Genomic DNA, 14,270 nt, shown 5'->3' with positions numbered 1-14,270 from the left:
CTTGATGTAACGACTTTGATGTTCAAGTTAGTACAGGGGCTAACAAGAGGTGAAAAAAATAGATCAGTAAAAGAAATGGAATGTTTGTGTGCGTGTACTTATGCTTGCAGAAGCAGATAGACTTTCAAAAGGGGGTGCATGTGTTTGTCATGTCCTCAAGAAGAAATGACTACGTTGCTCACATCATCCGGGAGAAACGATTAGGTTGTTCGTATCTTTCGGGAGAAACAACTATGTTACCTATATTCTCCGAAAAGAATAGCACAGTGAGTCACAGAGGATGTATGCCCCAACCAAGAATGACTAAGCTGAGGGAGTATAGTGAATCGAGATGGAAGAATTAGATGACCAAGTCGAATGAGTCTGGCAAACTCAATTGGAGAGGTTGAGTGACCAAGTTAAAGGAGTTGGGTGGACCGAGCTGAAAAAATTTGATGGACCGAGCGAAAAGAATTTGGGGGTCGAGCTAAAGGAGTCTGATGGACCGAGTCGGATAACAAGTCGAATGAGTCTAGCAAATCGAGTCGGAGAGATTAGGTGATCGAGTTGAAGGAGTTGAATAGATTCAACCAAAATAGTTCCACTTTGATCTTTACTTCCACTTGACTTTTGACTTTACCTCTGACTTAGCTCTCTCAATTTCCGCTTTCCACCATATCAATTATTATTATTATTATTGTCCTTTGAAAAAAAGAGCCCACCTACCAATTAAGGAGATAATTAAAGTGATTAGCAATGAAGCATAGGTTAGTTGTTGCACATGTGATGTGATGATTTAAATCTTAGGAAATAAGCAATGTAGAAATAAAGATTTAATAGATCAGAATGAATAATTATGTGTTCTTGTTTTTACTTTTTTTTAAATATTAATTTATGATTTTTTAAGATAAATATCACTAGTTTACGGAATATAAAATAATTAATAGGGAGAAAAGTTTGGATAAAATTACTTATGGTATTTCATGAAGGTTCTTTATATCATTATGCAAACATTATCACAAAAGCACCGTATTATTTTTATTCAGATAATTTAGTTAAATATTATTATATATATTTACACTATAATTATAAAGATATTGATTGTTCTATTTCTCGTGGAAAGTCATGTTGTCTTGTGAATTATAAAATTCATCAATAGCCTCAAGCATAGCCTTATGAGCTGCGATGCTAAGTCGAGTGCTCGAGCGAGCAAATATCCTAGAGTTTAAAAGAAATGCTCTAGAGATATTTATACGGAGATAAATCAGAAAGTTACAATTGACCACTATAAGGAAAGAACATTGTTTCGACTTCACCGAGATTTGATCTTTGTCTATTCCAACAAATCTACCCTACACTAATTGACTAAACCATGCTCTAGAGACAAATACTCAACACTCAACAAAATTAAAGAGGGGTGAGCAATCGATCGAATTCCAACTTAAGTTCAATTCAGTTAATTTAAAATTTTAGTTTTTAAAAAAATATATTAATTTGTTTAATTATTCAATTTAATTTTGATTTTAAATTGTACAAATCGATTAAATCGAAACATCATCGTTGACCGTTATAATATAAATAGTGGATTGATATATTCGTTCAATTAATAATGTTATCAATCGATTGATATCAATTTAATAAACAGATCAAATCAATATATTTTATATCTTCAATTTATCTGATTTTATAAATTAAAAAATTATAATTAATTATTATAAAAAATACATTATCTTAACTTTATCAAAATTTAATTTTATTTTAACAAATATATTTTATAATAATCAATTCTCCCAGATTGAATAATTTGATTTATTTTAGGGTAAATCGGATTTAAAATTAGAGTTTAAGGTTTAACAACAGCTGTTGATTTTAAAATCAAACGGTTCGCCAGATTTTCATCATAAATTTATGACTGTAACTCTACTGTGTAATAACCAACTCAGCTATGTTAAGCTATAATAATCAATTCAATCGTACCTAAATCCATGCCTCGTTAATTCATTAGAATTTTTATTGAACACTTTAAAAGTGAATTAAAAGCGATACCCATATAACTAGTGGACTTGGCGACGCCTCCCTCAAGTACAGCCCGAACTGACACTGCACCACGCTGTTGCAGCGCAGAGAGCTCTGCTCCTCCGAACCAACCTTTATATAATTAAGCAAGGAAAGCAGCTACACTGCACCCTTTTTCTAACAAACGACCACCTGATAGAGCTCGCCATTCCTTTGTTCCCGTCCTTTCTCCTGCGCCTTCTTTTTGACTCTCTCGGCGGGGAAAGGAAATACGGAACGCTGACAGTGCTGCTGCATGCATGGCTCAGTGACGGAGCTGGTACGATCGACAAAAGTGGAGCTGCAAGAGGAAAGAAGGAACGAAGGAAGGAAGGAATAGAGGAAGGATTTGAGGGTGGGCAAGGAGCATGAAAAGAAAGAAAAGGGGCGGATTCTGAGCTCACATCCATCGATTCTTGTGTTCTGTACGCCTCCGCCAGTGCCCCTGCTTTCCGGGGGGCACTTTAGAACCCTGGACAAAAGGAGGAAGAAAACAAACGTCTGTTCGCTGGTAATTAATATCAATGCTCTTTAATCATATAAAAAATAAGGAAAAAGGAAAATTTTGATTCAACGAGTAACTCGAAGAAGATGTAGTTGATTCGCTGGAAAATGAGATATAGTTGATACACTGAAGAAACGCTTCGAAGAGAGAAGAAGGGAGCTAGCTAATTGATTAACTAGAGGAATCAGCGGTTGTGGAGTGGATCAGAGGCGTGGGGAACTCTCCGCTCGCTGCCGTAAACCCAGGCCTTCGCCGGAGCATCCGCGCCGCCGCGCGCTGGCACGGACGAAGAAGCCTGCAGGTTGAGTTTGGCTGCGTTCTCCTCCGCTGATCCGGCGGCCGCCGCGGGCGAAGAGAGAAGGAAGACGAGGAGCAGCAGGTGAACTAGCGGTACTGCCCGTGTCATGGCGCCGGCGGAGGGATGGCGGGGACGATGAATGGGGATGGAGTGGAAGCTGAGCTGAGCTGCGGCTGGGCTTTAAGCCTTTAAGCGATTTCGGTCTTGCGCTTGCTTTAGACTGTAGTTCGCTTTGGGAGAACCCGAAACGGGACCTGCGGCTCCGCCTGTACGTGCGCATATTTGCCTCGGCCGGCGAGCCGCTTGTCTCCGCCGCGGCCTACGCCCGCGACGGATTACGTGGACGGACCGATGGGATGGCGGTGCAGTGGTGACGTCGGATGCTAGGCTGTGTGGGAGCGGCGACAGGTCAAAAAAAAGAAGAAGAAGAAGAAGAAGAATTTATCGATTTAGGCTTTCCGTTTGATTTTTTTAAGTACAAGTAGAAAGGTAATTTACGGAACTTGGGTTTCTAGAATTTTCCATTGGCACCGAATTTAGGTTTCTAGAATTTTTTTAAGTATTAATGACGAAAAAGGGATTCTATTTTTTAATTATTAATGATGATTCACTAAATATCAGAAATCTTATGAATTGCATATTACAAATAATATGTTGATTATATCCAATTGTATCTCAATATTATTTATATTAGTTTCTGTTTGGGATCGTCTCATAATGAATCATCGGACACCTGACTTCTGCGTTGGAGGGATTAAATGGAAGCCACGAACAACTGGAAGAAGACCGCGATCTTACAAGGCTTCGAAAAAGAGACAGATAGTTAGGATGGAGGTCAGGGGGTGCCCTAACTCAGCCACTTTGATGCTCAAGTCAGTCCATCGATTGGAGATAGAGAGCGTGTGCACGTGCATGCGCGTACCTGGGCTCGCATCACTGGACAGCTAACTTTTGTGTTGGAGATACAGGTGGAGCCAGGTATTATTCTACTTGGGGCTGGCTCGGGGGCCCAAAAGGGTTAAAGGGGAATTATAGTTTAAATTTACTATAGAAAAAATAAAAAATATATGTGAAAGAGGGAGATAGCCCGACGGCTTTCGATCTGCTCGAGATTAGCCCGGAGGCTACGAAATTCCTGACTACACTATTGGTTGGAGAGATTACATGGAAGGCACGAACAATTGGAAGAAGGCCGCGATCCTGTAAGGCTTCAAAAAGTGACAGAGAGTTAAAATGAAAGTCAGGGTTGCCCTGATTTAACCACTCCGATGCCCAAGTCAAGTTATCGATTGGAGATAGAGAGTGTGTGCACGTATCTGGGCTCGAGGAAAGTGAGATTTTATTGAGTCATCAGAAGAGATGTTACATCGAAGGTAATAAAAATATTCCATCGTGGTAGAAGAGGATCTCATCATCCATGCTTAGAACGGTGGAAGACCATGCTGTATTAATATGGTAGGTTATCTACCATTGAGTACTTTACCATTCGACGCTCAAGCGGGATAAATAAGGGAAGTAGTGATAATGGAGCGGAGCTATTTGGATAGGAGTGCATATTCGATGAGACTGAACCGACTGAGAAGTCAACTTTTGTATGGGAGACCATGAAGTCGATAAGGCCTGAAGCCATTTGAGCGCGAAGAAGGCCACAGAGCCTATTGGGCTCATTGGATGTATCTCAACATGAATTAAACTTTGACTTTCTTTATCAAGATAAATCAACCCATAATAACATAGTGAACACAGGAGAAAGAAAAAGGAATCAACAAAAAAAAAATGATAAATTCCAGTCAGTCTCATGGACTCAATCCCTAGGGATGGTCGGGGTAAATTGGAAGCGCTGGGGATCGAACTGCGGATTCCTAGATCATAACCCGAATATCCTACCGTTGTACCATTGTCCCGGGGACAAAGAATCAACATAAAATATCAATAGAGGAGTGCATTATTGTTAATATGATATAAATTTAATATTCTTAAAGTTATTAATAACTTTTTTAATTAAATACTATTTTTTATTTAAGTAATTTGGAATTTTAGAAAATAAATGCGTCCTTTAATAAAGATACAAAGTATCGTGGGTGATGTAATGAAGGCCTTTGATAACCGTTTGCTTTCCACTCCTCGAGCCATCGCCTGTTTTGAAAACCCCGCTCGCGTCCGCCCCTCTCGACTCCCTTCCGTCGCCGCTCCGGCGAGCATCCCCCTCTTTCGTCCCGTCCTCCTCCCTCCCTTTTCGACTTTGCTCTGTCCCTCCACCAGATCCACAAACTGCCTCTCCTCGCGTGGTGCCGGCCGACATGAGCACCGCCACGACGGCGAGCGGCGGCCGCGAGCTCTCCCAGCCGCCCTCCGATGGCATCTCTAACCTTCGCTTCTCCAGCCACAGCGACCTCCTCCTCGTTTCTTCCTGGGACAGGGTAAGCATTCGAAACTCACCTGCGATCCCCATCCCTCCTCCCGACCGACATTAAGGAAAAACCCTAAATCCCATCTAGGGTTTGATTTTCTTTGAGCTATTTCTCCATCGGTGATTGACTCGATTGATTTATGTAATGTTGTTTTTAGACTATTCGTCTTTATGATGTCGGCGAGAACACTCTCAAGGCGGAGTTCGTGCATGCGGGTCCCGTCCTTGATTGCTGCTTCCATGATGATTCATCAGGGTTCAGTGCGGGTGCTGATCATTCAGTGAGAAGGTATGCAGGGAGGGGGCTCCGTTGCTTATTTAGCTTTAAGCAGGTCTAATGCTCAGTATAAAACCAATAGACTTTGCTTATTGCTCCATCGTTTTTCGTGGTTAGTGAACTAGCAATAAATTCAGCATGAGTGATTTTAGGACTAGGTGGGGGAACGTTTGGATTGTTGAATTTGTAATTTTCTGAAGGAATCTTCAACATTTGGCGGATTATCTTCTGCACCATGTATTTATTCAAAATTAATGTCAAAATTAATTGGGCTAACAAAGATTGTTTTTGGAATCTGCTGAATGGTAGGAACAGATGCTGAACCCACATAGTTAAATCTTTCGAAATTTCATATTCATCTCGATCCTCTATGATGAAAACACTCTCTATCCGTGTGTTTTTATTGGCACACCTTTCCAGTCCCTACAAATTTCTCTACACTTCATTCAATGAATGTGCAACATTTCCCCATAAGTTGCTCTTTTTTGGAGACTTTTTATCTAGATGGTTGGAAAATAATACTTCATCTCTCATCTGAGTTACAAAATTTCCATGCTCATATGCCTATTATTGCAAATTTCTTAAGAAAAAAAAAATAGGAACGAAAATGTGGGTTGGGAAAGGAGTGAAATTAAAGATTTCTATTGTTTCTTTGTCAGGAAAAAACAGAAGGGAAATTTTATGTAGGAATTTAATCTCGTCAAATCCACCAAAACTTATCTGGCCGAAATAGTTAAGAAAAAAATATTTTTCCTAATAATTCCACCTAACATACACAAAATATATATTATATAAATATTAAATAATCTATATAATATATAAAAGTAAAGTCCATTTATGTATTACAAATGTAATTCATATGTATATAATATAAATAAAAATAGATTGGAATTTCACCAATCTTTAAAAGGTCTTTTACTCTCCATTTGGACTTCACAGTATTTTTTTGAAGATATTTCTGAAATTTCAATTAATTTTCTCATGCATATTTTTCAATTAATTGAAGAAGAGAGACCAAAAAAGACTTGGTTAGTAATGATAAGATAGGATAAAATTCATCTAAATAAAGATAATAATATAGTAGGGGATCGAGCCTAATGGTATATGAGGATATATATAGCTGACCTCACTTAGTGGGATAAAAACTTGATTGTTGTTTCATTCTCCAAAACCAAATTATTTGCAGTATGCTTAATTAATATTTTGTAAACATAATTTCCTACCATTTTTATAATGCATTGTCAAGAACCTTTTTGTCTAGAACTTTTTTATTTTCAGCTAATGTTACTTGATCATGTTTGTTTTCATAATCTAAATACTGCTAATATTATCAATCCCTTCATTCTGAACTTCTTCCATCATTCTATCTTTGAAAAAAAAACTATTATTTTTTCCCTTAAAATTTCATTTGATTCTTTGATTTTTTTTTTCTACTTACATTTTCTAGTACCCATATCTAATACCTCTAGTTGGTATTGTTTAGTAATCCATTCCCCAGATATTATGTTACAATTTTTTAACATGATTTTATCTAACTTCCTATTAAGGAAAAAAAATCTGAGTCCAATTATTGCCACTTGCAAAAATAATATGCTCATCTCTATTCTTAAAATAAGGATTAACCATTATAAACTCATAAGTTATAGTAAAAAAATTCAAATTGTATTATCGTCTTGGTTTAGTTGACTAAATCCAAAATCTCCATGTTTACCTAAGTATTCTCTAGAGACTCCCTGCATGACCATTTTAATCTCCACATAAAATATTCAGTATATCATTTCCTAACATCAACTTTAGTACAATAATTCTTTCTCAAGAATCTTTGAATTTTGACAGTGAGAACCCTCGGTTATTTTTTTTTATCATCTGTGCATGTGATGAGATGAGTGTTTGTATGCAGCCTCCTAGCCCACACTTGTAGATTAAGATACCTAGTGGTGAAAAGCTCCCTGTGTCATGGATTGGTGACAACATACCCTCATGACAAAGTAGGAGTAGGGTCCATGTTCATAGGTTTAGGCAAATTTTGGCCTTGACTATTTTGTCTAACGCTACTCTCAACCTTTTATTTTCTAAGCCTAGGATTGAGATCGGCAAGTTTGTATCAGAGAATATTATCTTATATATTTCTAGGAGATTAATATTTTCTTATGCATTAGATAAGGTTTGATTAGATTAAACAATTAATTAATAATATATTTGGATTGTCTAATTTATTTATTTAATTATTTATCTATAATAATTTGACATTATTGACTGTACTTGGCATTAACAATAGTAGGCAGTTATTACAATATTATGTTATAAATATTCAAGTAACTGTTAATTGTTTATTTCAGATATTGTTTTGCAATATGATTAAAATATGAATCACATTAGTAGTATGTGATGCTTCATGGATTACATGTCACTGTATTGTGGTTGTCATTGTTGTATTGCAGTGACAATGTTGAAAGTGGTACTAAACCACTTGTAAATTTGTCGTTGGAATCGTATGAGGTTAGAAAATGGATGGCGATTAGCATACAGAATTGAGACTCCACTCCACTTCACTGTTGTAGGCGATAACTATTTATGCCTTGTAAGAGAAGAGGGAAAACAATCATGCACTATTTTGCAATGGGTTGAAGGTGAGGCCCAAATGTTGCTATGATAGGTTGTTGAAAGGCGCAAGAAAGAGGAGCATATTGATGTATCTAGGATTTTGTGGTATTTTAAGCAATAGAGGATGTTTAATATTTTCCTGGTGTAAAATATACTTGTGAAGCCATTTTTATTTGTTGTCTTGAAAGAGAAAAAAATATTTAATTCTTATTAAATTTGCCTTTTCCAAGTAAGTTTCCCTTTCCTCTCTCCTCTTCCCCTCTTTGCCACTTCTTCTGGTACTTATTTTCTCTATCTCCACTTCAAATTTCTTCTTGAAACCTCTTCCAATCTTTTCAATCTGATCTTCCTATCCAAGTCTCTTCCCATGGCATAGTGTTCTCTTCACTGTTATGCAATGCTTCATAAATCTGTTCTACAACTGAGTGTGACATCTTACCATGACATACCACAGTTTCCATCAAGCGTCACTTGTGATGAAGAAAATATATGTTAACCTTTTCCCTTCTCTCATTGCTTCACATTTCAATAGCTGACTCCCTCTGTCTCAGTTGTGTTTTACACTGCTTTTATTTGAAGGAATAGGAGATCAGTGACAAGAATAGACTGTAACAGCTAGATAGGTTCGTGATGAGAGTTATTAGGTCTTGGAAAACCTGGATTTTTTTTTCCTTGCAAATGAAAATATGATAATACTGGTTGATTGAAGTCTAAAGAATGATACAAGCATGTGGTCATTTAGCATTAGAAAAACGGTTGGTTGCAAAAGAGTGGCGAGTTCAGATGGCATTTGAGAAACCTCTCCTGGTTTAGTCTAGTTCTTTTGAAGCAGAAGTGATCATCTGAGTACACCACAGAACTGTCCAAGATTTCAGTTCCTTGTTTCTTGTCTGACTGAGCAATCTATGGTTTTATACTTCCATCACTATCTGAGTGCCTAATCAATTAGATAGTGAACATAGGTTAGCTATCTCGCCAGCCATAATACAGAGATGAACTGCCTGAGTTAACTATTCTTTCTGAACTTCATTATTTCAGGCATATCTTTGGTTCTGGCAAGGAGGATATTTTGGGACGTCATGATGCTCCTGTTCGATGTGTGGAATACTCTTATGCAGCAGGTACCTTTTTTTATTCAAAGTTGCTAATAGCCCTAGTAATAATCTATTTCTTCTACTTGATCCTGGAAGACTGAAATAATGCATAGAATATTTATGTTTCATTTTATGTGTTCTAAATGTGTTTGCCTCTGTCCATTTTTTTGTTACTTTCACAGTCTTATTGCATGATCTTAGCTGTGCACTGAGACTTGTTATGGAAGATATTATTATGATTTCCTATAAAAGAATGTTATCTAAATCTCTATGAGCGGATGCTCTTAAATTTATTTTTGATCTTAATACATTTGAATCTTCTTAGGCCAAGTTATTACTGGAAGTTGGGACAAGACATTGAAATGCTGGGATCCCAGAGGTGCTAACAGCTCAGATCGTTCACTTATTGGAACATATGTGCAACCAGAGCGAGTGTATTCTCTCTCTCTTGTTGGTTACCGTTTAGTAGTTGCTACTGCTGGAAGGCATGTGAATGTGTATGATTTGCGCAATATGTCTCAACCAGAACAACGACGGGAATCATCATTGAAATATCAAACTAGATGTGTTCGATGTTATCCCAATGGCACAGGTGAATATATTGTTCTTCAGTGATTTTCATTAGCTTGTATTAAGTACTAAAGAAAATGAAGCATTTCCATGTAACCATAAATCTGCTTTGTCTGTTTAAGAATTAGTTCTCATATCTTATTTCATAACTGCATTTAGGAAAATTGGATTCTCAATTCTGCTGCCGTGTTCACTAGGAGGAAGGGGGTAAGGTAGAGAAGGGATGTGAAGATGGATAGGCAAACATTTTTTTTCTCCTTCCAAGTGTCATATTTTGATCGCAAATGTGGGCTTGTGCTGACCCACTCAACATGGTCTTTCTCAGTCTCTATCTGAATTTGGGCAAAATGACATGTAGGAACTTTCCTCCTGTTCATCCCTTCTCCTCTCCTCTCATTTCTTTTCAATTAAACAATGGAAATCAAGCTGGCTTCCCATCTTTGATCCTTCACCTCCTATTTGTGCCTCAGTGAACACATAACTATAGTATCTAAAGTATATTATGAGTTTTTTGGTATCTATTTATTCTTTGTTACCAGTAAAAATGTGAAGGTGGATTAATTTTGTGAATCACTATCATTGCGGATGTGCTAACATCTCCCTTTTCAAGTGATGTGATGAATCACTGAGCCATTGAGCTGAACCTCCAACTGTTCTTGATCGCTAGAGAGAACAGTTTTTTTTCTTCTTCAGTTGCTTCATCTTTGACCCAAGCAATTATGCCACTTACAATGCTGTTAAAAGTTTTGATTGGTGATTGTTGAGGTGTACATTGTAATATTTGTTATTGTTGGTTGCAGGATTCGCTCTCAGCTCTATTGAAGGTCGAGTAGCTATGGAGTTCTTTGATTTGTCTGAAGCTGCACAAGCTAAGAAGTATGTCCTGCATTAGTCTGCCACTGAATCTATCTATTCCCTCTGTCATTCTAAACTAGATGAAAGCACTTCATAGATAATTTCACTATAAATCTTTCACTTTAAATCGGATCTATACAAAAAATGATAAATCTCAATTAGCCTCATCTATACAAGCATGCATGTGTAGTAGCCTGATCCCAGCTTGGTAACCAACCCTGGAATCTCTTCATTAATGTATGCATGCACCTACTTCCTCGCTGCACACTTGCATTAAACTTCTTTTTGAGTCATTTGCATCTGGTTTCCACTTTAACCATGTTGGATAATGTTTTTCTAACAAAAGCTACAGCATCAGTCATGGCTCATGAATATCAACTGTAACACTTGATTATCTTCATATTGTACAATTCTCTCTGACATCAGAATCGAGGCTTATAGTTTTCGTTCTCAAGAATTAACTTGTCAAATTTTGCCACAAATTTTGCTACTCATCCTTTATCCATGTCACCCTGAATGATGGTTCAGGTACGCATTCAAGTGCCACCGGAAATCTGAAGCTGGAAGGGATACTGTTTATCCTGTTAATGCAATGGCATTCCATCCGATGTAAGTAATATATCTAAATACTCCTGATAGACAAATGAAAATTTTTAAGCAATTATACTTTATCAATTTTATTTTGTTTTGTTTTCTTGAGATATGGGACGTTTGCTACTGGTGGGTGCGACGGTTATGTTAATGTGTGGGATGGCAATAATAAGAAAAGACTTTATCAGGTACACTTCTAATACAATTGATACTGTGTACTAAGAAGTTAGCCCTGACACTGTGTTTCTACAGTATTCAAAATACCCAACTAGCATTGCTGCATTGTCCTTCAACCGGGATGGCCGGCTGCTTGCTGTAGCGTCAAGCTACACATTCGAGGAGGGAGAGACACTGTAAGTTCTTTAGCTTTCTTTTTTGGCTCAGCATGAGCCATCAGTGAATTGTTTTGAACTGTTTTCTTGTTTTGATACAAAGCTGAGTTTCTGATACTGGCAGACACGAGCCTGATGCCATCTTCGTTCGAAACGTAAATGAAGTCGAAGTCAAGCCGAAACCTAAGGCTTTGCCGGGGCCGCCACCTTAACCTTGAAACTTCAGTTCTTTTTAATAAGCCATGAAGATCTATACCTGTACCAGCGAATTTCTGCCTCCACTTGTAGGATTTGCTATTAAGAATATCCAGTAAAGTTAAAGAGACCAAAGTCGTGCAATTTATTTATTTTTATTATTGTTATAATTATCTTTATTCCCTCAGTTTGTTTCCTTGATTCCTATCCAGTGATGCAATTCTGCTAGCAAATAGAAGCAATGAGGAAGAAGATTCAATTTTCAAGTATGAGATGCAAATAAATCTCAGCATGCACATGCCATCTTCAACTCACAAGGGAAACAATGGTGCTTATTGCAATGAGTCCTCATCCGGCACATTCATGCTCTCTAGCGCAATGGCTGCACTCTCGACATGCTGCAGAAGAATGCCATAGATCTTCCTCCTCACACGCCGGCATGCCTCCGCTTCTTCGCCCTCCGTCGACATGCTGTCTCTCCCTCTACCCCTTGGCCGACTTAAGTCCTCGCTGGCGATGTCGTTCAGCCAGTCATCCACCCTTTTCAGTAGGCACAAAAGGGCAGCTACTTCTGCCTCGCACGAGTCAGACCCCGATCCACTTGCCGAATCGAGAAATCTTTCGAGATACCGCAGGAACCATCTGTTGAACTCACACTGCAATGCATTTGAGGCCGCCAAGAGATTGCCCCCCTTGGATGCTGCATTGTTCCTTGGCTGCTTTAAGCTCGGCACGTAAGGATAGCTCGAGGCCGCTTGTGAATCTTCAGTTGCATCGCTCACTTGAGTTGGGGGTTTTGCGAGATCCGATTCCATGGCTGTTTTGATCCACAAGGCGGCACAGCTCTTCCTCTCTGATGCAACCTGGGATGATTCCCTTGGTCTCGACAAAGATTGGACAACCAATCTCGTCCGTGCCAGTTTCTGGTGGAAGTTCAAGAAGCTGTTTACGACACGCTGCGGATCGCCGTCCTTGTCGACTTGCAGCTCTGCGTACAAGCTACAAGATGCAAAATCTGAGGAGAAAATGCGAGGGACTGAAAGAAGGAAGTTAGTCTTCTCCGATCTTACTTGAGGCACTCGATCAGTTTCTCTGAGGCAGAGGCTTCCAGCAATGAGTCTATGGCAGCCTGAAGAGCTGAGTCTCGTTGCCTCATGACCTCCTGCGAAGGTGGAAGCTAATGGAGCCATGAAAATGGAGGAGAATGCGAGGCCAAAATGTTACCTTTCGCTGCCTGATCAGGATCGGAGGCAACTTGTCATGTAACTTCGTGCTGTGATCTGAAGAACCTAAAGAACTGGATATGGAGGAAGTTTCTGAATCAGGGAGTTTGCTTTCCGTGGGACTTGCAGGCATGTTTCTTGAGCTGAAGCTGCATTGCTGAGGAGAAGATTTATAGGTTTCGATCGAAATGGAATAGTTCGTGTAGAATTGGAGTTGTACCTTGGCGCCGGTGTTCCAGCTTTTCCTCGTCCGGAGCACGAACTGCGAGGAGGACGGGGAGGAGGAGGAGGAGGAGGAGGTGAAGGAAAATCTGGAGTCGTCGGAATCGTAATTCTCGTCGTCGGCGGAGAGGCCGATGGTCATGTTGTTGAGCTCGACAAGGGTGTTGGAGCTCCTCCTTTTGACCTCCCGTTTGTTGACGGATCTCTGTAGGGGGGAGGTGGTGGGGGAGGAGGTGACGAGGAGATCGAGGGTCTGGTGGTGGTCGTCGGCGAAGGAGTGGCTCCTCGAATGCCTCTTTTTCTTCTCCGGCGGAGGGACAGGGGGCGTGGCGACGGTGGGGCGGAAGACAGGGGAGGACTTGGGGGCAGGGGAGGGGTGGGCGACGTCGACGGTGTCGTGGTTGCAGGGGTGGCGGCCGGAGAGGAGGCGGAAGTCACGGAGGACGGGGACCGGGGAGGCGGGCTCGAGGCGCCGGGTGTTGATGAGCTGGCCGATCTGGAGGCGGTCGGCGAGGATGAGGTCATTGAGATCGGGGGAGAGGGAGACGAAGGTGGAGTGGGAGGAATCGGAGACCTTGACGTAGAAACCCCGGTCGGGGCGGAGGTCGGGGCCGGAGAGGGCGGGGACGATGCCGGTGATCTGCAGTACGGAGGGCGGCGCGTGGAGCGGGGGACGGCGAGGCGAGGTCCCGCTGGAGGGGGCGTCCATGTCCTGGAGGAGGCGGAGTAGGACGCCGGGGCTCAGCGAAGCCATGGGAGGAGGCGGAGGAGGGGCCTCACCGCTTTCCTTCTACCGAAGGGGCGGTGGAGGCGGTGGAGGGAAGGGAAGGTGGGAGTTGGCGCCAAAGGGAGGAAATCGGTCTCACCCGAGTTTCATGGCGGGAAGCGCGTTGGTTGGCCCCTCCAATACTTAATGTAGTAAATAAAAAATAATTTTAATCAAAATTTAAAATAATTTAATTAAAATGCTATAAGGACATCCTTTAAATAAATAAATAAATAAATATTAAAAATGTGATCCTAAAATAATAATTTTAAAAACCATAAAATAGCTTTAATG

General features: G+C 40.1%; 2 protein-coding genes across 2 annotated transcripts; one reads left to right on the top strand and one right to left on the bottom strand.

Annotated features, from left to right (window-relative positions):
- Positions 1-4,961: 4,961 nt before the first annotated feature.
- On the top strand, positions 4,962-11,917 carry LOC141834787 (mitotic checkpoint protein BUB3.1-like). The gene is made up of 9 exons (XM_074722156.1): positions 4,962-5,257; positions 5,406-5,536; positions 9,167-9,249; positions 9,548-9,814; positions 10,593-10,668; positions 11,176-11,256; positions 11,348-11,426; positions 11,491-11,591; positions 11,695-11,917. Exons 1-9 carry the CDS (start codon positions 5,138-5,140, stop codon positions 11,780-11,782), a joined length of 1,026 nt encoding a protein of 341 aa, XP_074578257.1. The 5' UTR covers positions 4,962-5,137; the 3' UTR covers positions 11,783-11,917.
- Positions 11,918-12,097: 180 nt separating this feature from the next.
- On the bottom strand, positions 12,098-13,964 carry LOC141834511 (uncharacterized). The gene is made up of 4 exons (XM_074721833.1): positions 13,209-13,964; positions 12,990-13,145; positions 12,836-12,927; positions 12,098-12,764 (listed from the first exon to the last, which is right to left on the bottom strand). The coding sequence occupies exons 1-4, from the start codon at positions 13,962-13,964 to the stop codon at positions 12,098-12,100; spliced, it is 1,671 nt and encodes a 556-aa protein (XP_074577934.1).
- Positions 13,965-14,270: the final 306 nt, after the last annotated feature.

Source organism: Curcuma longa, chromosome 9, assembly GCF_044706935.1.
Source record: "Curcuma longa cultivar G26 ecotype Majalengka, Jawa Barat chromosome 9, ITB_CL_G26_1.1, whole genome shotgun sequence".
NCBI lineage: Eukaryota > Viridiplantae > Streptophyta > Magnoliopsida > Zingiberales > Zingiberaceae > Curcuma > Curcuma longa.
This window is presented reverse-complemented; position numbering and strand designations above follow the sequence as displayed.

Bases quoted from the DNA above. Each gene is read 5' to 3' on its own strand.
- LOC141834511 (XM_074721833.1), bottom strand. From the start codon at position 13,964: ATGGCTTCGCTGAGCCCCGGCGTCCTACTCCGCCTCCTCCAGGACATG. The intron at 13,146-13,208 runs GTACAACTCCAA...TCTTCTCCTCAG, and splicing joins GCTGGAACACCGGCGCCAAG to CAATGCAGCTTCAGCTCAAG. The intron at 12,765-12,835 runs GTAAGATCGGAG...TGCATCTTGTAG, and splicing joins AAACTGATCGAGTGCCTCAA to CTTGTACGCAGAGCTGCAAG.
- LOC141834787 (XM_074722156.1), top strand. From the start codon at position 5,138: ATGAGCACCGCCACGACGGCGAGCGGCGGCCGCGAGCTCTCCCAGCCG. The intron at 9,815-10,592 runs GTGAATATATTG...TGTTGGTTGCAG, and splicing joins ATGTTATCCCAATGGCACAG to GATTCGCTCTCAGCTCTATT. The intron at 11,427-11,490 runs GTACACTTCTAA...GTGTTTCTACAG, and splicing joins ATAAGAAAAGACTTTATCAG to TATTCAAAATACCCAACTAG.